This window comes from Acomys russatus, chromosome 13, assembly GCF_903995435.1.
Source record: "Acomys russatus chromosome 13, mAcoRus1.1, whole genome shotgun sequence".
NCBI lineage: Eukaryota > Metazoa > Chordata > Mammalia > Rodentia > Muridae > Acomys > Acomys russatus.
Window position 1 is genome coordinate 42,220,780 of NC_067149.1, and position 22,847 is coordinate 42,243,626.

Below are 22,847 nucleotides of genomic sequence, written 5' to 3' on the forward strand. Positions count from 1 at the left end.
TTCTTTCAAGTGTTGTTAAATCTTAGGTGGGAAAGCACTTTGGTTCCTTCCTAAGTTGGTTATAGAAACTAATGAGGGTACCAGTGGCAGGGAAATAAAAACTAACATCTCACTGCATGGACCTGAGGCCAAAGCCTGAGTGTCACAGGACAGAAACAACTGCATGCAATGTGTGTGTCCTCAGATGCTCACACACACAGTGAGGGTGACCTCCAATGATCACACAACTGTGTATGTCCTCAGATGCTCACACACAGTGAAGGTGTCCTCCAGTGATCTCTCACATACACACACACATACACTACTTGTGTCCTCAGATGCTTACACAGTGAGGGTGTCCTCCAGTGATCACACACAGTGCCTATGTCCTCAGATGCTACACACACAGTGCAGGTGTCCTCTGATGCTCACACACATACACACACAGGGCGCATGTCCTCCAATGCTCACACACACAGTGTGTATATCCTCGGATGTATATCCTCTCCATAAGGAATGGGCCACTTCTGGCTTCCAAGCCCTGGTTTTCTGGAAGAAGCCAAGAAGCCCCAGCAGGTCTCATATGCTACCAGTTGCACTGATTGCTCCTGGCTGTGGAGGTCCCAGGGCAGCTTCGTGTTTCCAGTTTGTCTTTCTGTTGGATCCTGTCCTTGTTGGAAGACTCCCTCCCTGGACTGAGAGCCTCCAGTAGTAAAACCAAAGAGAGTAGGCTGGTCATGGAATGCCAGTGAGTGTTCTCATTACTGTACTGCCTGGTCACTGACCAGCCAGCAGGGTACCACAGTTAGTTTCTGATGGAATTTAAAAGGCAAGTCAGCTCATAGATGCGGAGAGGGTTCTGGTGGCACATGAGCATTTCCTTAACTTTTCTTTCTGTTCTCTTCCCTTCCCTGCCCCCCCCCTTTCCCCTCTCACCCATTTCCCTCCTTTTTTCCCTCCTCCCCTTCCTCCCTCCTTTCCACATTAGCTTTTCCAAGTGTTCACACAGGTTTTCTGATTCTCACTCCCTTGTGCCTCTCTCCCTTTGTCTTCCTGTGATATTGTGCATGTCTGCAGACCTTTACATGTACTCTTGGTCTTTATGGTGATCAACTTAAGTCAGTACTTACTTAGCTGACAGGAAATGACACATAATTGAGAAACTCTAACAGAAAGTGGCCTTGGTACTTACTTAGCTAACAGGAAATGACACATGGCTGAACAATTCTAACTGAAATGGCCTTGGTCCTTGCTTAGCTGATGAGACATGACACGTGGTGAAGAAGCCTTTCCTGGGAGTCCCCACATGGATTGGTGGCGTTCATTGCCAGCTGGTGTTTGTTTCAGTTACTCCATTCACCGTCCCTGGGGTTCGCTGGATCTGGGCATGTGTTTAACTAAGAGGAAGGCCACATACTATGATAAATTTTTGCCTTTTAAAGGTACAGTTCAGTTGCCAACCCCCCGCCCCCAGCCCTGTATCTGCTGAAGTTTGTACAACCATCATGCTTATCCCACCATCTTTTCATCAGTCTCCCCGGAAGCCCTCTACCCATCAGTAGTCCCTCCCAGCATGCCCTTCTCCCAGACACTGCCAAGCATTTGTCTAATTCCAGTCCCTCCGCAGTTCCTGGTTTGGTCAGTTCATGTAAATGCAGCCTTTGTGCAAGGCTTCTTACACTCTGTATGGTGTTTCCAAGGCTGTTCACACCATAGCATTTCAGTGCCTTCCTCCCTTCAGGTTGAATGATGCCCTATTGGCCAGTTCCAGCCCAGGCTTGTCTGTAAGTTGAGGAGCACAGGGATTGTGTCCGCCTTGGACTGCTGGGAATGTTTGTGTGAACACATATTTTCACTTCTCTTGGGTATATACTTAGGGGATGATTGCTGACTGCTTGACAGCTGTGCCACTTTACCCATCATCAGCAGTGTAAGTTCTCATCTTACCACCACCACTGCTGTCTGTTTTCGAATATATTTTTAGTATTTGATAACTTCATATTATATGTTTTATCACATTTATCCCCACTGCTCCCCCATCTCCTCCCAGATCCACCTCCAACTTTGTCTCCTGTTTTTTGTTTGTTTGTTTACTTGCTTGTTTTTATATAACCCATTAAGTCCAATTTGAACTGCCCATGTACTTCTAGGTGTGAGGTCATCTCCTAGAACATAGTTGACTTACCAGAGGCCACACCCTTAAAGGAAACTGTCACCCTTCCCCAGAAGTCATTAACTGTCCATACCTCCTCTGTTATGGGTGGGATACTGGAACTCCTTCCCGCTCTATGCTCTAGAAGTTTGACTAGTTTGTTTCTGTGTAGGCAAACACAGTGCTATGAGTCCTGTCTTGTCTGGAAGACACTGTTTCACTCCAGTCTTCCTTTTTTAATTTTCTTACAGTTACAGCTGTGGGATGGTGTCCTCTAGGTGAGGTGGTGTCCATCTTCCTGAGATTTTAAAGTGTACCTCCCTAGGGACCTGTGATGTTGGATGTCTTTCCATAACCACTTTTATACCTTTACTGGGCCCTTTGCCCATGTGTCAGTTGTATTCATGATTTTACTGAAGGTTGTCAGGGTGATTGATGGGTTCTGGGTACCAAGCACTACATAACTAGCTCTCTCTCTCTCTCTCTCTCTCTCTCTCTCTCTCTCTCTCTCTCTCTTGGTTTGGTGAAGTAAAAATGCATCTATTTTTCTCCAGTTGCCTGTGTTGTCAGTTAAGCTCAGAAACTCTTTACAAATCCAGGGTCAGAACAGTTTCTTATGAATTCATCTAAGAGCAAGTTCCATACAGTTTGTATACAGTCTGAGGCTCTTCCCAGGGGTCCCTGTGAAGACACTTGGTGAGCCTGGTGATGAGGTGGGGGCAGGGTGATTCTGGGCAGCTCTTAAGAAAATTGTTGTAGATGCTGGAGGAGTGACTCAGTAGTTAAGAGCACTTCCTCTCTTGCAGAGGACCCCATTCAATGTCAAATTGTGTAGGCAAACTCAAACATAAACATGGGGGGGTTATTTTTATTTTTAAGGAAATATTTATTATAAAATAACAACCCCTTCTCTTGAATAGCTGCCTGGCTTCCTGTGTCTTGCAGTAATGGATTTTCTATGACATTTTCATGCATATAGATGATGTATTTTGGTCATATACACTCAACTCCACCACCACCACCCCTTGGAGAACTGGGCCTTTTGGACCATCAGATTCTGCCCAGTAGCTTGTTCTTTGAGTGGTCGCTATTGCTATTTTCAGTGACTTTAAAAAATTATTTGACTTGGATTTTGTTAGGTTGCAACTTTGTCCTCTCTGGCGCTGGAGTTTCTTCTCAGTTAACTTTGTGGTCAGGAGTGAATGGCGATTTCCTTAAATGCCCCTTCCAGGCTCTGCCAGGGGGCTCTGTGCATGCTGGGACATGCCTCCATGAGCAGGCAGGCAGTTAATAACCCTGTCCTGCCTTTTATCCCCTTCAAGTCAGCCACATTGAGCACCCAGGCCTTCTCAGAGTTCTGCTGAGCTCACAGGTGGTTTGGGCCACACTCCTAGCACCATGCCCATACGTGCTCTTCTGCATTGCCAAGAGTACACTGAGCTCCTCAGAGCTGCCTTGAATAGTCCCCACATCTTTCTGAACATTTTTGATGGCCTCCTTTTTGCTCAGACTGCTAATCTGCCTGCCACCTTAAGAGGTGATGACTTTAAACAGACTAGTCTGTGGGCACTGGCCCCAGAAAAGAGACCTCCGCAGCAGGTCGGTTCTGAGCCAGGTCAAATAAGGACCGCTTAAGAGCAGCATCTTCCAGGAGTTCCTGAAGGTGGCCATTGTCCGAGAATGGGCTGGGAAGTCAGCTCTCACCCTTACTGCCCCTTCTAGAAGCTTTCTCCGTGTTGTCATGGGTTTTAAAGACTACTGTGGGGTTTGAGGTGGACAAAGATTGGCACAGGAAAAGTGAAAATACTTTGCTAGGTCCCTGTTTTTCTTGAACAAATACTCCCCAAATGTGTTCCCTTTCTCCTAATGAATGATGATGTTCTTGGGGACTTCACTGTACTGTACTGTTTTGGGGGATAGTATTTCTGCTGGGATCTATTCTTGTTCAACATCTGCCTGAAATCTCTCTGGGAAGACAAGCTTGGGGGCAGTTCTAGGGTATGAACTGTTCCGTGTATTGTCCTGTCTCTTTTGGTTACTCCCAGGTGCATACCAACTCCCCACACTGTAGAGGAGTGTTAATTCAGAACATGGCTACTCTGGCAAGAGATCACATCCAAAGACCTTCTAGATCTGAGTGATCTGGCCGGAATTCAAACACACCTTTAATACAGGAGACAGAAGCAAGCAGATCTGAGTTCAAGGCCAGCCTGGTATAGAGCAAGTTTCAGGTAAAGAAAAGCTTAGGTCCAAGCATGGTGGGTTTTAACTCCAAACAATGAAGGTAAAGTTAGTTTGTGGGAGGAAGCACCCATGTTTGAAAGTGATGTCTAATTGAGTGGCAGAAAAAGTGACAAATCAGAGAAAGATTTGACAGAATAGAATATGTCCAACTCTCATGAGAAAAGAGAGGAAGGAGGAGGAGGAGAGAGTAGAAAGGAGAGAGAGAGAGAGAGAGAGAGAGAGAGAGAGCAGTTTTATGGGGACAGTAATAGACAGGTTGCAGAGAGAGAGAACTCAGATGAAGACCGAAGGAGCCAGAGAATGAGAAGGAGCCAGATTAGGGTAGATGCTGTAGTCAGTTTGAGGCCAAGCAGAGCAATTCAGAGGCTGAGAGAAAAGCCAGTTTGGGTAAGTCAGCTGGGAGAGGATTTTGAGCCAGAACAGCTGAGTTGAACCAGCCAGTCCAGAGCTCAGAAAGAACAAGAAAGGGTTATTAAACAGTAAGTCTCAGAGGCTGAAAACATTCTAGGCCTAGGTTAGATTGTATGGAGGTTAGAACTTTCCAGGACTAGGCCTAGGTTAGCAGACAGAGGCAGTTAGCCTCCAAGACAAAAACTGAAGCAGACGAAATACCACCCCACACCTGTAAGTGACTATAAGAAAATTAAAAAGGAAGACTGGAGTAAAACCGTGTCTTCCAGACATGACAGGATCACAGCACTGTGTTTGCCTGCACAGGCAACTAGTTGACCTTCTAGAGAGTAGAGTAGGAGGGAGTTCAAGAACCCCACCCGTAACTAAGGAGCTATAGACAGTTAATGCCTAACCTGCTTTGTGTGATGTGCATATCAGACACGTAATCTGCTGTGTCCCTGGAGGGCTTGACGGCTTGTTTTCTATATTATGACCTGTCTGGATGCACTGTTGTTTATTTACCCCGCTGTTTTGTGCCGTTCGTCTACCGAAGAGCAACTTGGATGGAAACAGTTTCTGTCCGTGTCTGCCTACAAGCTTTAGTGTGGATGTGTCTTCTAGGCTTCTTCTGGGTCAAGTGGAAGAGTAGCCTGGGTTTTGTAAGAAACCACCAGTATTTTCCAAAGGGCTATGCAGCTTGGGTCTCTACCAGCATTGAGCAAGTGACGTTTCTGCCACTCCAAGTCCTTACCAGCATTTGTCAGTATTCTGGATTTTGGCCACCCTGATAGGTGTGCAACATCGGCTCACTACTGTTGTTGTCTGCATTCCTTGGTCACAGACTGCATGAAGGATCTGTCATATGCTTCCATCCTTCCATGTATCTTCTTCAGTTAGGTGTGTGTTGAGGTCTTTGCCCCATTTCTAGACCCCCTGACTTGTCATCTTACACAGGGGCTTGAAGCTTTGTTTGTTTTGTTAAGCAGCGGTCCTTTCTCATATGCCTTTGGCATTTTCTCCCAGTCAGTGGTACATTTTCTCACTCTCCTGATGATCTGTTAGCTCTTGGAGTTGACAATTTCACCTTTAACAGAATTCAGCTCTCCAGTTCCTCCTCTCACAAAGAGTGCCTCTGGTGCCAAGGCTGGATTTTCCCACATTACCTCTGTGAGCTGTGTAGGTTGTATGCTACACTCAGACGTATGACCGTTTGAGCTGATGGCCTACTAGGTGAACGAGCTGCGTCATCATGAATGGTTTTATGCCTGGCTGTCCAGCTGTCCCGGTGTCATTTGTTCGAAGGACTGTTTCACTTTATCACTTTCACTCCTTTGTCAAGTGACTACATTTTGGTGGGTCTGTTTCTGAGTCTTCCTTCTGTCCCACTGGCCCATCTATCTACTCCCTAGCCAGCCCTATTGTCTTGATGACTGCAGTTGTATAGTAGGCCTTCACCTTGGCTTTGCCAGTCCCTCCATGAAGTTCTCCTCCTCTCCTGCAGTGCTGCCTTTTGTGGATCCTTCTGCTTCCCTGTAAAGACCTGACACTCTCACCCTTGCACCAGCTGGGGTTTTCATCAGGACTCTACCAGTTCTGTAGGTGTGCTAGGAGAACCAGCCATTTGGCACAGCTCATCCTCCCATCTGCAGGCCTAGTGCACCCTCCATCTATTTAGCTCTTCCATTTCTCTCATCAGAGTGACCTGAGATGCTGGGATGGTTGTGCACACCAGCAGTACCAAAACTGAGAAGACTGAGGCAGGACATCCTGACTTCCAGGCTAGCCTGGCATGTAGCCAAATAATATGTTTAAAAGGAAGGAACAGAGGGAGTCAGAGAAGGAATGGGGAGGAATGCTGCCAGATTTTTGTAGAAATTCTATATTAAATTGAAGAAATTCTTTCTGTTTCTCATTTGATTAGAGTTTTTGTTATAAATGGGTTTTTTTATTTTGCCAAATATTTTTGTAAACCTATTGATGTGAGCATGTACTTTTTTCTTTTTAGCTTCTTGCTGCAACAGTGTACCTTAAATCCTTGGCCGTTGAGCTAGCATTAGCACTGGCTGCTTTTATTTGTTCACTTATGGAGACAGGGTCTCACTGTGTGGCCCTTCTAGTCTGGAACTTCCTCTGAGACCAGGCTCGCTTCAAGCTTGAAATAATCCTCCTGCTTCTGCCTTCCTGGTTCTGGGGTTACAGGCACGTGTCACCGCCTGGTTAGGGTGATTTATTTTTAAATGCATGACAGTTCTGGGCCTGCTGCTTTGCAAGGGAAGAAGGATCTTAATTATTAACTCATTTTTTAATAGAAAGAAGCCAGGTCAAGATGTTGATTTATTTTAAGCCAGTGGTTCTCAATCTTCCTAATGCTGTGACCCTTTAATACATAAAATTATTTCACTGCTACTTCTAAACTGTAACTTTGCTACTGTTATGAATTGTAGTATATATCTGATATGCAGGATATCTGATATGTGACCCCAAAGGAGTCACATTCCACAGGTTGAGAATCACTGTTATAAGCTTATTTTTTCATTAATTAATTAATTAAATCACTTTACATCCTTATTGCAGCCCCCTCCATTTTCTCCTTCCCATCACACCCTCACACCCCTCTCCCCCAATCCTTTCTCCCCTTCTCCTCAGAGAAGGGGAGCCCACCCCCCACCCCCGCCACCGCCATGAGTAAGCTCACTTTAGATTTCTCTTTTTTAAGATTCCTGTGTATGTAGTTACAGGGGACTGGCCAACTGGCCATTTCCTCTGTTCTGTGTTTCTTTCTAAGCACTGCTTTCTCCACATTGTGGCAGTGGGCATAGGCTGGCTGCTTTTGCACTTAGTTCAAAATAGTTTCTGTTTCTCTTGGCATCTTGTCCTTGACCCTTGTGTTACGTAGACATGTTTCTCCACCTCATGTGTTTTCCATTTAGCAGTTCTTATTACTGTCAGCTTTCTGTTGTGCTCTGACGGAGGCACGGTGTAACTTCCTCCTGAAAAGGATTTTATTTTTATTTTTAATTATGCCTACATATGGGGGCAGGCAGTTTCTGGGTGCATGCAGTTGCCTGGGAACACCAAAAGAGAGCATCAGATCCCCTGGAGCTAAAATTACAGCTAGTTATGAGCAGCTCAACATAGATGCTAGGAACAAGCACGGGTCCTTACTAAAAGCAGTAAGTATTCGTAGCTGGGAAGGATGTGTTGTGTAGCTGTTGGTCAGATACCAGTCATATCCCATTGGTAGTTAGCATTGTGAAATCAGATGTGTCCTCATTAGCTTTCTGACTGCTGTCTCTCTCTATGTTGATAGAGGATGATTGACATTTCTGGTGCTAACAGTGGCTTCATCTGTTGTCCTATTGGCTCTTCCCCTAGTTGTCCCTATACTCTGCTATTTTGGTGGGACTGGGGAAATAATTCAGTCAATAAAGTGACTGCTGATGAGAAGGAAGACCCGATTTTGAGTCCCCCAACTCTCGCATAAAAAGCTGGGTATGGACTGGAGAGATGGCTCATCGGTTAAGAACACTGACTATTCTTCCAGAGGTCATGAGTTCAATTCTCAGCAACCACATGGTGGCTCACAGCCATCTATAATGTGATCTGATGCCCTCTTCTGGCCTACAGATGTGCAGGCAGGCAGAGCTCTGTATACATAATAATAAATAAATCTTAAAAAAAAAAAAAAAAAAGAAACTCCATTTTAAAAAAAGCTGGGTATACTGGTACATGTCTGAACCCCTGTCTTGTTTGGGGACAGGGGCAAGAGGGTCCTGAAAGCTCATTGGCTAGCCTGCCTAGCTAGGCCAGTGAGTTTCAGACTCTTTGAGAAGAGAGCAGTGGAGATTGATCAAGAAAAGATGACAGTGTTGTCTGTGAGCCTCCATGCACACCCAACATGCTCTGTTTCTGATCTGTGCCAGTACACCTTTCTTTAGGCAACCCTGGTTGTCCTCTGCCCCCTGAAGGTCACCATATTGATGATAAACTTAGAGCAGACACCAGATTGGCATATATACTACACCCTAAAATGCCTAGACTCAGTTGAACCTTCTGCTTCAGCTGGGACTTTGGTGTGCACCACTATACCCTGCTCTATATGCATCTGTACACATGTGTGCATGTGCAAGCGTGTGGGTGTGCACACGCGCGCGCGCGCACACACACACACACACACACACACACACACACACACACACACACCATGTGTTTAGTGCAGATGCAGCCAGGATTTTTGTCCCTTGAAAATTTGCCGTCTGTGATTGTTGGGTCTGCAGATGGAAAACCTACTGATGCCCAGAGCTGACGAGAGCTGGTACCAGCCTTTGCTTGTCTATGGTCCTAATTTCTCCCTTGTCCCTTACCCTAGTTTTGCCTCACATTCTCTGTGTACATCTCTGGTTTTAACTGTGCATTTTATACATCAATCTTTTTTTCCTTAGCATATTATGTTATAGTGTCTCTGTGAGGAGACACCATGATCAAGGCAACACAGCAAAAAGCGTTTAATTGGAGGCTTGCTCACAGTTTCAAAAGGTTGGCCCATGCCAGGGGATATGGCAATAGCTGGGCAGGCAGACAGGCATGGGGCTGGAAAAGTCGCTAAGAGCTCACATCTAATCAAGTTACAGGCAGAGAGAGAGAGAGCAAAATTGTATGTAGCATGGGTTTTTGAAACCTCAAAGCCTACCTCCAGTGACAGACCTCCTCCAACAAGGCCACACCTACTTCAGCAAGGCCACACCTCCTAATTCTGCCCAAGTAGTTCCACTAACTGGGGATAAAGCATTCAAACACTTGAGTCTCTTGGGGTGATTCTCACTCCAACCACTACACTGCCCTAGAACTTAATATACCTTACAGCTAACGCAAGACAATGTACCAGTCAGGCGGGATGGACGCCTATTAACGCAGTGTCCTAACTCCTCCTTTCTGGCCTCGTGTCACTGCTGCCACTGATTTCAGTTACACATAAACAGATGTAAGCATGTATAAATATGTGTAACACGTGCATAAACATCCATGATCACATGCATTGTTATTCTGAACAGATTATTAAGTTAATAAAGAGTTAGAAAAAAATGGGCAGGGCAGTGACTTAATGGGTAAAAGCATTAGCCAGGCAAGCCTGACAACCTGGATTCAACCCCTGTGATCCCCAGTGCCAGATGTGGAGCTGGAGAGACAGCTCAGCAGTTATGTACTGCTGGTAGTGCATGCCTTTAATCCCAGCACTCAGGAGGCAGAGGCAGGTGGATCACTGTGAGTTTGAGGCTGGGCTGGCCTTCAGGACAGCCAAAGTTACACAAAGAAACCCTATCTCAAACAACAACAACAACAACAAACAAACAAAAAAGAACATGTACTGCTGAACAGAGGACCTGAGTTCAGTCCCCAGCACCCAAGGCAGAGGCTCACAACCACCTCTAAGTCCAGCTCTGGGGATTTGATGCTCCTCTGACCTCCATAGACACCTGCGCTCATGTGCACATATCCACATAGATGCATACATATAATTTGAAATGATTTTTTTAAGCCTTTTTTGTGTCTTCTTAGGATTCCCCTCCTGCCCTCATATTGTTTTCCATTTGTGTTCTCATCATGTTGGCTTTAGTTGCTTCAACTTCTGGTCTGTTAATCCCAGCATGCTTACCTTGTCTGGTTTGGCTGTTCACTCTGTCTTCTCAAACTGTTTTTGCCTTGAGTCAGCCTTGTAGTTTCAAAGCTAGAAATGATTCCTCATAAAGAAAACTGCTGTGAATGGGCTTTACTGATACAGGGCAGGCAGGATGCGGGAAGTGGGGGACACCCTGTAGGCCCTGAGCCTTGGGATGATGAGCTTGATGACTGTGTCTCATTTCCTCCTGCCATGGGCCAGACAGGTGGGTATTCACCTTTGCAGGACAAACTGTGACCAGGTTAGGCTCTGTGCTCCACCTCGCCTGTGTTAGGAGAGTAGCTGCTGTATCTCACAGCGGAGCCTCTGCTGCTGCCGGAAGCAGAGTGGGTTTTCTCTGATACTTAACTCTGAGAACCCAGTTGAGCTCTGGGCTTCATCCTCCTGGAAGCCTTCTGTCTGAGGATCATGCTGTCTGTGACTGCGCAGGTATTCCCACCTGGGGCCAGTTCTCTCAGGCTGCCTGCTTTTTAAAGTCCTGTCAGGCCTGCCTGCGATTTCAGTGTAGGGGGCAGTTTTTTTGCTCTGTGACCTCAACTAAGTAAGTTTTGTAGAAATAGGTGCCCATGTGTAGTTTTAAGTCATCATGTGCAAGGAAGTATAAAGCCTAGACAAAAGTGACTTTTAGTGTACAGAAATTGTACATTGGCATTTCTGTCAAAAGTATATAAGCTGCTTTGTAAAGTAGGGTATGTGTTTTGTGCTGCCCTTGTTGAAGAATAATAGACAAGGGGCTGGAGAGATGGCTCAGTGGTCAAGAGTGCCTAGTGTTCTTGCTGAGGACCCTCACAACCCCCTGTAGCTCCAGTTTCAAGGGACCCAGTGCTCTCTGGCCTCCATGGACATCTGTCTCATGAGGTACACATAAATTTATGCAGGTATGCATACATGAAAGGAAAGGAAAGGAAGGAAGGAAGAAAGGAAAAAATAGACAAATTGGAAATCCACTTTACTTCTTGTGAGATGAAAACTACCTCATTGGGCCAGCACAATGGCTCAGTTGGGGAATGGTGCTTGCTGCCAAGCCTGATGACCTGAGTTCAGTCCCTGGACCCTACTCCACATGGTGGAAAGAGAAAACTGACTTTCAAAAGGTTGTTCCCTGTGTCTTGGCATACACACACACACACACATACACACAAACCAAACAAATAAATAAATGTAATAAAAATACATTTTATCCTCATCAGATCAGAGCCTCTGTGGAAGCCTCCTCCAGAGTAGCCCAGAAGCTTCAGTGCTTCGCTATAGAGTACGCATTGATGGAGCAGAGACAAGAGTTAGCACAGTTATGGATGGTGATGGCCATGTGATACTCTCCTGGCATTGTCTCTTCAAAGACATCCTACCACCTTAGTCCAGAGATGTCTTCATACATGCCATAAATAACAAAAACTTACTGCGCAAAATGGCTCAGCAAAAGCTCATTTCAGGAACGGACAACTGTCATTAGACAAAAGTGAACACTAGGCTGACGAGTTGGCTCAGCAGTAAAGGAGCTTGCTGCCAAGCCTGGTGACCTGAGTTCAATCCCCTAGAACCCACATGATGGAAGGAGGAGACTCTCACAGGCTGTCCTCTGACCTTTACCGCAGCTGGGAGGGGGCGAGGGAGAGGTATCAGAAGGGGTCGGAGTGCACTACTTACTGCTTTACTTAGGAATGTCTTCCCAAACCTGTGGGAAACATAACTTTCCTGGGTGTCTTAGGCATTGGCTGTTCAGGTGACCGCTACATGGATTTTACGTGTAGCTGTCTCTTCCTCATTCCCTTGCTTCCTTCCTCTTCTTGTTTGTTTGTTTTTATAGTTTTAGACACATTCCGTCCTCTAAGAAGACTAAGCTGTTTCCAGGAGGAGAAATGCACAATGCCTTCCACAAGCTGCTTGGGTTCAGCAGTTTAGCTCACAGCCCTGGAGGTCCATACGTGATTCCACACACACCAAGAGGATTAAATTTTTCCACATATTTTCCAGCCAGTGCTGAAAAGCTTCAGCATTAAACTTCTGTCCAGCCTGAGAACAGGCTGCCTGTCCTTCGTTCTGTCCTTCCTGTCCCTCAGATTTGTAGAGTTACGCAGTGATCTGTAGAAACAAGGGCTTAAAGTCCAAGAGTTCAACTAAGACCCGACAAGATCTGCACGCTGTAAGCCATCTCTAACTAGGTCCTCCTCACCACTTGGAAGCACGTTGTTTAATTTGCATACCCATTCTTCTGAGACACCATTCTGACTTGTGAGGAATCTCATTCCTGGGGGTGAGGGAATCCCATATTCATTAAATGCTTTCTATTTTTAGACTTTGTTTATTTTGGTTTATTTTTATTTTGGTTTCTCTGTGTAGCCCTGGCTGTGTTGGAACTCATACTGTAGAACAGACTGGCCTCGAACTCAAATACCCACGTAGAGTTCTGGGATTAAGGTTGCACACTACTACTGCCCAGCTCTTAACTGATTTCTAAAATCCATGAGTTGGGCTGTCAAGTCTTTGACTGTGGCTAAGCCAGGCTCCTTAGCTCTCCAGGTCTCCCAGGGTGACCTGCCAGCCTGCAGACCATTCGCTCCCTGCCTGGGCTCTTCTCTGCCCCTTATTTTATTTTATTTTATTTTGAGACAGAAGCTCACTGTGTAGCCCTGGCTGGCCTGGAACTGGCAATGTACACCAGGCTGGCCTCAAATACATAGAGATGCACCTACCTCTGCCCCTGGGATTAACAGCGTGCACCACCATGCCCACCTTTCTCAGCCCCTTCTTGATGCTCAGCTCCTAAGTATCTCATACATTTATTCAGCTAGGGGACCCACAGGCGGAGCCTCACTCACCTTTCCAGCCCTAACCCCTGACATTCCCATGGCATCTCAGCCCCTTCTTAACCTCCACATTGCCTGAGGCTCTAAACTAAGTGCACCTCTGTTTCTTTTTTCTTTCTTCTCTTTTCTTTACTTTTTTTTTCTTTCTTTTTTTTTTTTTTTTTTTTTTTTTTTTTTTTCTGAGACAGGGTTTCTCTGTGTAGCCTTAGCTGTACTGGACTCCCTGTGTAGACCAGGCTAGCCTCGAACTCACAGTGATCCACCTGCCTCTGCCTCCCAAGTGCTGGGATTAAAGGCGTGCACCACCACACCCAGCCGGGCGCTTGTGTTTCTTTTTTTCTTTTTTCTTTTTTTTTTTTTTTTTTTTTTGTTTTTTCGAAGCAGGGTTTCTCTGTGTAGCCTTGGCTGTCCTGGACTCACTCTGTAGACCAGGTTGGCCTTGAACTCACAGCGATCCGCCTGCCTCTGCCTCCCAAGTCCTGGGATTAAAGGTGTGTGCCACCACACCCGGCTTGCACCTGTGTTTCTTAAGCAGGTTTTACTTATGGCCCTGGGGCAGCTTTGTGCAGTGTCTGTAGTATGCCTGAATTTGATCTGTGGCCAGTGACAAGAGACAGTGTGGACAGTTTTGCCTATGACATCATACCAGCAATCAACCTATTTTGAGATTTTCAGACGCAGAACACCAAAACCATCGAAGGAACGTGTGAGCTTGAATTCATTTCCCCTTTTCTATCTTCCCTCCATCCTTTAAACACACTACTATACACACAATCCCAATATTGGCTTTGTTTAATATATTGTTTAATATGTTTAATATATTGCTATATCTTGGAAATCAATTTATGCCAGTTGTTCAGAGCTGTGGTAGGTTTTTAATGAGTTACAGGATATGCCACTGACTGTAAATTCAGCATAATTTGGCCACACAATCCCCCCATTGGATATCTGTTTTCAAAGTTTTTTGCTACAGTGGTCCAGTGAGCAGTCTTACATCTGTGTTCATGCTATGGACAGCTGCACAGAAAATTTCACAAGTGGAATTGCTGAATTGTGGCGTTTATGCTTTTCCAAAAGGAGAACTTTTCCTATTCTATTTCTTGAGTTACTGCTTCTGGGGTGTCTGTTCACAAGTCCACTGACTCCTGGATGCACCCCATGTCTGCTGTCTTTTTCACACTCCTCTGCCTATCTCTTCTGGGTTCTGTAACCTTTGAGACCCTGCAGCTCACTGCCTGCCCTTCAGTTGACAGCTACTGTGACCACTGATCCACGGGGGTGACACTCACATGATTTGCCCTGAGAGTTCTTGTTTTCTTGTCAAGGCGATTGGGCTTTCATCTTCTGGCCTTCTGTGTGAAGGGTGACATGCTTACCAGAGTCCTGTCCATATCTTAACAGCTCAGATGGACTCTCACAGCAGGTACTTTATGGACCCAACACCCAGACATTGTTAACACCATGGAATACCCTGAGCATTCCTCTTCTAGGCAGTCTCTCCATAGGTACACCTCCGTCTTGGATTCTAACACCCTGAATTAATTTTACTTGTATTTGTATAAAGGTAATTGTGATATGCGTACAGATTCTTCCTTCTGAATAATGTGTTTGACAAATGTAATTATAGTTTCTGTTATTGCTGTATAATATTTCACTCATTTAGTCATCTACTATGAACAGTTACTTATGTGACTCTGGTTTGGTTTTCGTGGATAGTGCTGCCCACGATAGTTTGCTGTGTCTTCTGATGCTCATGTGTGCACACCTTTGCATATGTATCTAAGGATTGCCGGGTCATAGGGCGTATAAGTACCAAAATTCTAGATGGTCTCATCTTAGACTTTATAGGAGTCCCAAGTGTCCCAATAGCCTTACCAACACTTGCTGTGTCTTGACTTTGTAACCCCTTTGGTGGGTCTCTGATCACATGTTACACTGAGCCTTTTCTTGTCTTGATTGGCCTCGTTTGTGACACTCCTGTTGACATTCATTTTTCCATTTCTAACAGTTATGTTTTAAAATGCTTTTTGGCTAACTGGGATGTCAGATTTCTAGCAAATCATTTTGTCCTGTCCACTCCCTTGATTATTTTCCATTTTTCCTTGGATCTTCCCTAATCTATTATTTATTTTGTAACAACCGAATCCTGGGCCCAGTAGCTTAGATCTTGTAGAACATTCAGTGAACTTGCATGAAACTCACTTTATTGGGAGAAGTTGGCATCTACCCAGAAGATGCCATGATTCTCCCAAGCAGAGGGGAAGAGGAAACACTCAGTCCTCCTACAGCCGTTCTTAAAGTTTTGTTGGTTTTTCAAGACAGGGTTTCTCTGCATGGCCCTGGCTGTCCTGGACTCCCTTTGTAGACCAGGCTGGCCTTGAACTCCCAGAGATCCTCCTGCCTCTGCATTCCTGAGTTTTGGGATTACAGGAATGAGCCACCATGCACAACTCTTAAGATTTTTTAAGAGACGGTGTGTGTGTGTGTGTGTGTGTGTGTGTGTGTGTGTGTGTGTGTGTGTGTATCCATCTGTCATGTCTTTATGTGAGTGCAGGTGCCTGAGGAGGCCAAAGGCATCGGATTGCCTGAAACTAGAGCTGAAGCCAGTTTTGAACCACGTTATGGTGGGTGCTGGGAGCTGAACCCAGGTCCTCTGCAAAAGCAGCCAGTCCCTGACCCGGCCTGTCGGGGTTTGACTAACACTCGGGAGGAGAATTTTCCTGTATAGATACAGAACACAAGACATGAAGAAGGAGAGCAAGCCTTTGATCAAGCTCTCAAATTTTATTTTTCAGGTAGAAGGTTTTATAAGTCAGGGGGCAGGAAAGTATATTGCTATGGCAACCCAGCTGCAGGCTATCTCAAGATGCGAGGAATTCCAAGCAGGTCACAACGTTCTGCCACACCGAATAGTTTGCTATCTTTATCTAATCTAACTGCTAAACTACAACAGGGTGGCTCCATCTGAATCTTATTTTTAGTCTAACTGCTGAACCCACGACAGGGTCAGCTGGTTTCTGGTAAATAACAGACTACTGGAGAGATAGAAGCCTAGGCTCTGACAAGATGGCTGAACATTGGCCATATGGCCTACTGTCCCCAACAAGTCCCTTAACCACTGGGCCATCTCTCCTGCCCCTCTTACATTTTTTGCCTGTCAGATAGCATTTTTACCCTACATCTTATAAATTTTTATCACATTTGTTTATTTACTTAGAGTTGGATATGGTGTGTGAGTGCATATGTGCATCTGTGAGTGCGTGCACGTGCCATGGAGTGCATATGGAGGTTAGAGGACAACTTGTGGGCGTCGATTGCTTCCTTCTAACCTGTGGGCCCTGGGCATCGAACTTGGGTCATTAGGGTTGGTGATAAGTGCCTCTGCCTTCTGAGCCATCTCCCTGTTTTTAATAAGTGCTTGGTCAGGCGGTGGTGGTGGCGCACGCCTTTAATCCCAGCACTAGGGAGGCAGAGGCAGGTGGATCCCTCTAAGTTTGAGGCCAGTCTGGTCTATAGTGCGAGTCCAGGACAGCCAAGGCTACACAGAGACACCCTGTCCAGAAAAAAAAGTGCTTGTTAGAAATAAGAACTTTAAAAAAGAGAAAGAAATACGAGCCCTTTAGTGCGTGTCTAACCCTGCAGCCCCTTTCTAAAAGTACCAATGTTTTGCAGGTTCTTGATCAATACGAGCGGGAAGGATTCACCTTCCTAGCGAAGGTGTTTAACTCGTCACATTCCTTCTTAGAAGACTTGACTGGTCTTACGCTGCTACACCAAGAGACCCAAGCTGCTGAGGTAAGACCATGGCCCTTCTCTCCTGAGGATTGAGGGTTACAGCCTACCCGAGTCTCGCCTTTGTGAAAGGGATTTGAGCAGTTGGTTTTGACTTCTCTTTTTTTCTTTCTGAGAGCAGGGAGCACCCTGGTGTGCTTAGGTGCCTGCTTTGTAGCTGCCCAAAGAACCAAGTCAAGGGAGAACAAATACAGGCTGTGATTTCTGAGTATCGCTTGTATTTCTGGAAGGTATGCTTGAGTACAGCTGTTGGAAAGCAGTCTTTAAGGTCTCTGTCAAAACACAAGTCGGTGGGAACCTTGGACTCTAGGCTGTGTCAGCAAAAAGACAGAGGCCAACTTGTTGACATTAGGTGACTGTCCCTGCCTGGCCTGAGAATTGTGGTCCCCACCCTGAATGAGGGACAGCCACAGACTAAGAATGAGAACAGCTTCTTACTGTGGAGTTGCTTTCAAGAGGTCATGAGGTAAACCGAGCTCTCATGGCAAGTCCACGGCTGTGCAAGGAAGGCCTTGCTGTCCTATGTTCTGCAGATGTGGTTCAGTTGCAGACTTGACAGCAGAGCCACGAGTCCTGGTCATTAGTAAACACCCCCGGGGGTTGTGTCTTCACACCCTGAGGAGACCCAAGTACTCAGGGAGTGGCCGACCTGGACCAGTCCTGGCCAGCTAGTGGAATAAGAGCTGCTGTTTGGAGGGGTAGGATGAGCTCTGAGTGGAAGAAAGCATTGGAAAATCCAGAGTCCCACTGCTTGGACTTGTGAGCAGGTTGGGGTGAGATTTACAGGCACACCCAGGAGCCAGGCAGTCCTCTAGCACTTGCTTAGAGCTGAAAGGGAGGTTTCTCTAACTTGCTGGGATGCTGATGTCTGAGACTTAGAGCCCTGAGAGTCCCTTATTTTTAGGGCCAGGAAGGAAATAGCATCATGAGAACCCAGAGAGACAAAGCTGTGCCCTAGACCTAAGACTGGGGTCCCAGGCAGGTTTCAGGTTGTGCTGATGGCAGCTGCCATGGCCTGGTAGTACACGAAGAGGAGCCTGAAGGTCTTTGCAGCCATGTCATCACTGACAAGATGGTGACAGGGCTTTGCCGGATCACCTAGAAGAGCAGAGGGTTCACCATATCTCACAGAGGAGATGGTACGGTAGTGGGCTCCACCCATGATCACATCTGCTTAGTCTGCACTTTAGTGGCTTTGCTAGTCATGTCCTTCTTAAAGACCCAGAGGAAAGGAAGTCCCAGCAAGTTCTTGGCAACAATAGCTTGTGGCAAGAGGGACAGAGCTTCGTCTGTGAGCCTGAGTGGTTTGTTGCTCTTTGTTTTGTTTGTTTTTTAAGGTTCCTTCACTAAATTAGCTCTGAAGCCTTAAGTCCCCCACAATATTGGGGGCTGTTAGCCTATGAACCAGGTGTGGCTTGCAGCCGTGGTGTTCTGAAGGAGCTTGCCCTGTGTTAAATTTTGAAGAAAGCCAGAATTTTAAAACCATGACTTTTACATAAGAGTCTGAGTTTCCTCATTTTCAACTTCTTTGAAAACTTAGATCTGACAATTGCAGGCACGTGCTCCCTGACTAGGTGGAGCCAAATGATGCGTTGGGTGCAGGCTTTGATGGCATAAAAACATACAGCTGAGGATGCAGCTCAGCGGTGGGGTACTTCGTAGGATGCGCACGGCCCTGGGGTCCAATGCCAGCACATTAGGAAAGTCTACAGAAACACAGTCACTCCTGTCACGTGGCTCCCATTTCCTCTCCTGGAGACAGACACAGCTGCTCTTTCTTCATCCTTCAGTCATGTTCTGGGCTTATTTTATGCTCTGCAGTTGACAGCCTTTCTGGGAGTTTGGATCTGTAACCCTTGATTTGCCGAAGCTCTAAATAGAAGCTTTAAAAGAAGAGCAAAAATATAGCACTCACCAGGAGAACCTCCTAATAGCAAAAATCATTGTCTCCCCTGTGTGGTTTCATTACTATGAAAAGAACATGTGTGAGTAAGAGAATAAATATGTCTTCAGGGTAAGGAGGATCAGGGGTTCAAGGTCACCCTCAGCTACGTATTGAGTTCAAGGCCACCTAGGCTACATGAAACCATATCTTAAATACAAAACAAAAAAATCTATATAAATATTTATATATATTTTGGTGAGTTGATAGATGCTCACTATGAAAATATGAACTGTTGTATTTTTTAAATGCAGCCTAGTAAAGATGGTAATTATATCCCTTTTGGATGAACTGTTTTCATGAGATTGGTGTTTGCAAAAGAGTCATCAAAGTAATATGTATTATTCATCATCTATGTTGTTTATAAAAAGTTTAAATTTTTTGTGTTGCTGAAGCTCAGGACCGTGTGTGTGTGTAATTTTAAAAATTACTAAGCACTTTCTGAAAGTCTGATGCCAAGCACCATGTTGTTATTGGATCAGGGTTAATGAGACAGTGACACTCATGGGCTCATGTCCACTGTGAGAAGCAAAGGTATCTACTGTGAGCTGAGGGGCCATCAAAAATGCTTAATCATATAATGCAGTAAGTCCTAAGGTTCAGAGAGTCAGGGTGCAGGAAAGCCTTTTGGGAAGATAGTCACCATTCCCTTTTTAGTTTTAAGGATGAGAAGCTGCCATGGCAGCTGGGGAGGAGAAGAATAATGCCCTGGGCCTTCCTGAGCTACAGAGTGCATGACAGCCACAAAGCTCGTCCCGTTTTTCAAGTATGTAATTCTGTAGTTTTTCGTTTACCCTGAGTGGCGCTATTCTTGCCCCCCTCTTCCACATTTTCACCACTTCCCTTCCCCTGCCCTTCTAGCACTGACCTGTGGAAAACTTGCCATGTCTTTTAGCAGATGGGTCCCCTTCCAGTACTGCTCTCTGGCGAAGGAAGGGTGCCCAGCTGAACATGCTAAAGACCACATGCCCCCTTGTTCCTACAGAAAGAGCCACAGTAACAAAGATCCAGCCAAGCAGGGTCATCTATGCTCAGTGAGATGGAGCATGGCAACCCTAGCTTTGTTACCCACCGTCCTCCTTCCACCGTCCCACATCCTGATGGACTGCAGTGAGGTCATTCAAGGTCACTGTTGCCCTGTCCTGCTATGGAGACCAATGGAGGCGTAGTTAAGGAGCACAGTGCAAATGGAGCCTGGGGACCGGTGCTGGGAAGATGCCTTGGTTTTGGTGAATAGTGTTTTTGTTGTGACAATAAGGGACAGTGACTGGATGTCACTGGGGAATGAAGCTTGAAGGTAAAGTAACAGGACCAGTGAACCATTATGACAGAGAACAGAAAGTCACCCTGTTTGTCACCATGAGGGGAGACTGCAAGGCTGGGGTACTGTTTTTGTTTTCTTGTTGTTGGTTTGGTTTCTCACTGTGTAGCTCTGTATGGCTTGGAACTCACTATGTAGACCAGGGTGGCTTGGTGTACATGCATCTAACATTACAAAACTCTGCCTGCCTCTGCCACTCAAGTGCCAATCCAGATGTTCTTAATGTGGAATACATATGGAGGGGTTAATTTTATTTCACACTAAAAAGTTTAAAAGAACTTCCAAGGAAAGGATGTCTGCCATAGCTTATAACTCATCTTGGGGCCTTGGACAGGCACCCACTTCCTTCGAATCCCATCCAAGTTTCAAATGGTGCTCTCATTTTGCCCATGGAGTGTTAGAAGGCGCCACTCAACTTCCTATGTTCTTAAAACATGGCCATGTATGGAGAATGCTTTCACACTTCACCTGAGAATGGCTCTGGTCCTTGGAGACTGACCTAGACTCTCTGGTCCTTCCTCTGGCCTCTCTGCAGCCTAAGGAAATAGATGTTGCAAGCTGATGAGCCACACCATGTTGTGGTCACAGATCTGCTGAGGGTTGCTTTAGCTGATGGATTTCTTAAGGAAAGTCTCAGTCTGACTCAAACATGCAAGTGCATTAGACTCGTTTTATGAAACTGGCTCAAGTTAGCCTCCAGGGTTATTTTTCATCCTGGGACAAAAGATCAGTTTCTGTGTTTTCATTTTATTCCAAATGTGGCTTCAGCATTGGGCTCTGAGAAATGCCAAGATATATTTTCCCACTCCGTCTAACTAAAGAAAAAAGGATGACTCCTAAGAGGGCTGATGAAACAAGCCATGTTGGTCCATCCTTGAGAGATTGAAATTCCCTGATCGCATAGGCAGAAGCTAGCCATTCTCCTGCCTCCAGGACTAACTTGAGGCCATCTGCCCCTCACTCAGGCCTTTTGACAACACTGGCTGTTGCACCCCAGGTGATGTCAGCATCATCCTATTCTTAGCACTGTGCTCGCCGCATTTATGCCCTCAAGTTTCGGTGAAGCAGCATGCTTCCCGCAGACTCGTGGAGTTAATTAGTGATAATGGGGGAGAAAAGTTGAGCACCAACTGTTAACACGGGCTGGCAGCCACAAGGAGGGCTGCGCTGACAGACCCGTCCAGAGTCGAGATTCAAACTCTTAACTCACTGGCTACAGAATGGAGAAGGTGGGATGCCTGTTGTCCTCGCAGCAAAGTCACAGGAGAAGTCATATGGTGTGACTTCATGGGCATAGAGACTTCCTGCTCCGACTTCAAGCAGCCATGCTGTTAACAAGTGTTTCTGCCCGGCCTTTGCACTTACCCTGAGTTTTTGGCCCCTTGCCCTCACAGCTGGTTTTGATTTGGTTTCTGTGGAGTAGTTTTTTGTTTTGTTTTGTATTTAACAGCAGTAAGATATTTATGTACAGCTTCATTAAGAGCCTCTGATGACAAATAGGCCTTTGGAGGCCAGGGGAGGCTGTGGGAAACCCCGTGTCAGCACTCAGACCTGTCTGCGATGGAGAGAGGGTTCACTGTGGGAACTGACACGCCTGTTGTGCACCTAGCTCTGTCTTCACAGAGTCCTCGGCTAGCCCTTCTCTCCTGGTCTGTCCTGGGATGGTGCCCTGCCCTGATTTTTCCTTATGAAGCAATCCCTCAAGATCAGCCTTGGCCCTCTCTCCCGAGTGAGGGAAGGGGAGGCGAAACTGCAGGCACAGAGCCAGCTGCTGCTTAGCTTGGAAACTGGAGCCTGCCTTTTGAAATCCAGCTTGGCAGCATCTCACTGAGAACTCCCTGTGTAAAGCGTGTCCCTTTTATTTGCTGTCAGAGTTATCTGCAGAGGTTTGAGATGTTTCTGTATGTGGGCATTAGAGATGGTCTGTGGTAGACTAGACAACACAGTCTGGGTGGAGCCCTACCTTTCAGAGAGGAGGCTAGACGATGATTCTACTTGGAGGCCATGGGAGAGAGAAAGGGGGGAATCGCATGCTCCAAGCAAACAAGATAGAGCTGAGCAATAGAGCAGAGGCTTTCACCCTGCTCAAGCCATGGGTAGATAATCCTCCTTAAATTGTGAGCCTTGAGTCCTCCTAAACCATGAGATTCAATGCCAAAAAAAAAAAAAAAAGCAACTATAGAGACTTCAAGATATTACATTTACATGAAAAAAATATATTTTAAACTGATTCAGTCATGCCAGAAAGATCCGGGTTTGCCCGACTGCAGCCTTAGCTTTGATTGGCAGTTGTGTGTATCTTTAAATCCTGAGAACACTAAGCTGAAAGGATGCATTTTGAGTTGGAGGGGCCTTCAAGATGGAGTCTGTGAGCCAGAAGGTGGAAAGTGAGTGAATGCCTGGGGCTAGGTAGCACATAGGCCAGGCACAGCTGACCGGGACTTCCTGACTCAGCAGTGGGGGTGGGGGTGGGGAGGCCCTAGAGGTGTCCTTGCAGCCTGCCCTGTCCTGGTTTTTCTAGGGGTTGTATTTTCACAGCT

The 22,847-nt window shown here is 46.0% G+C and overlaps 1 protein-coding gene across 1 annotated transcript in view; it reads left to right on the plus strand.

Annotated features, from left to right (window-relative positions):
• Atg7 (autophagy related 7) overlaps positions 1-22,847 on the plus strand; it is a 220,649-nt gene that overhangs the window by 117,569 nt on the left and 80,233 nt on the right. Inside the window, exon 18 of the mRNA XM_051155105.1 lies at positions 16,925-17,047. Within this exon, the coding sequence (XP_051011062.1) occupies positions 16,925-17,047 (123 nt within the window). The remainder of the gene's footprint in view (positions 1-16,924; positions 17,048-22,847) is intronic.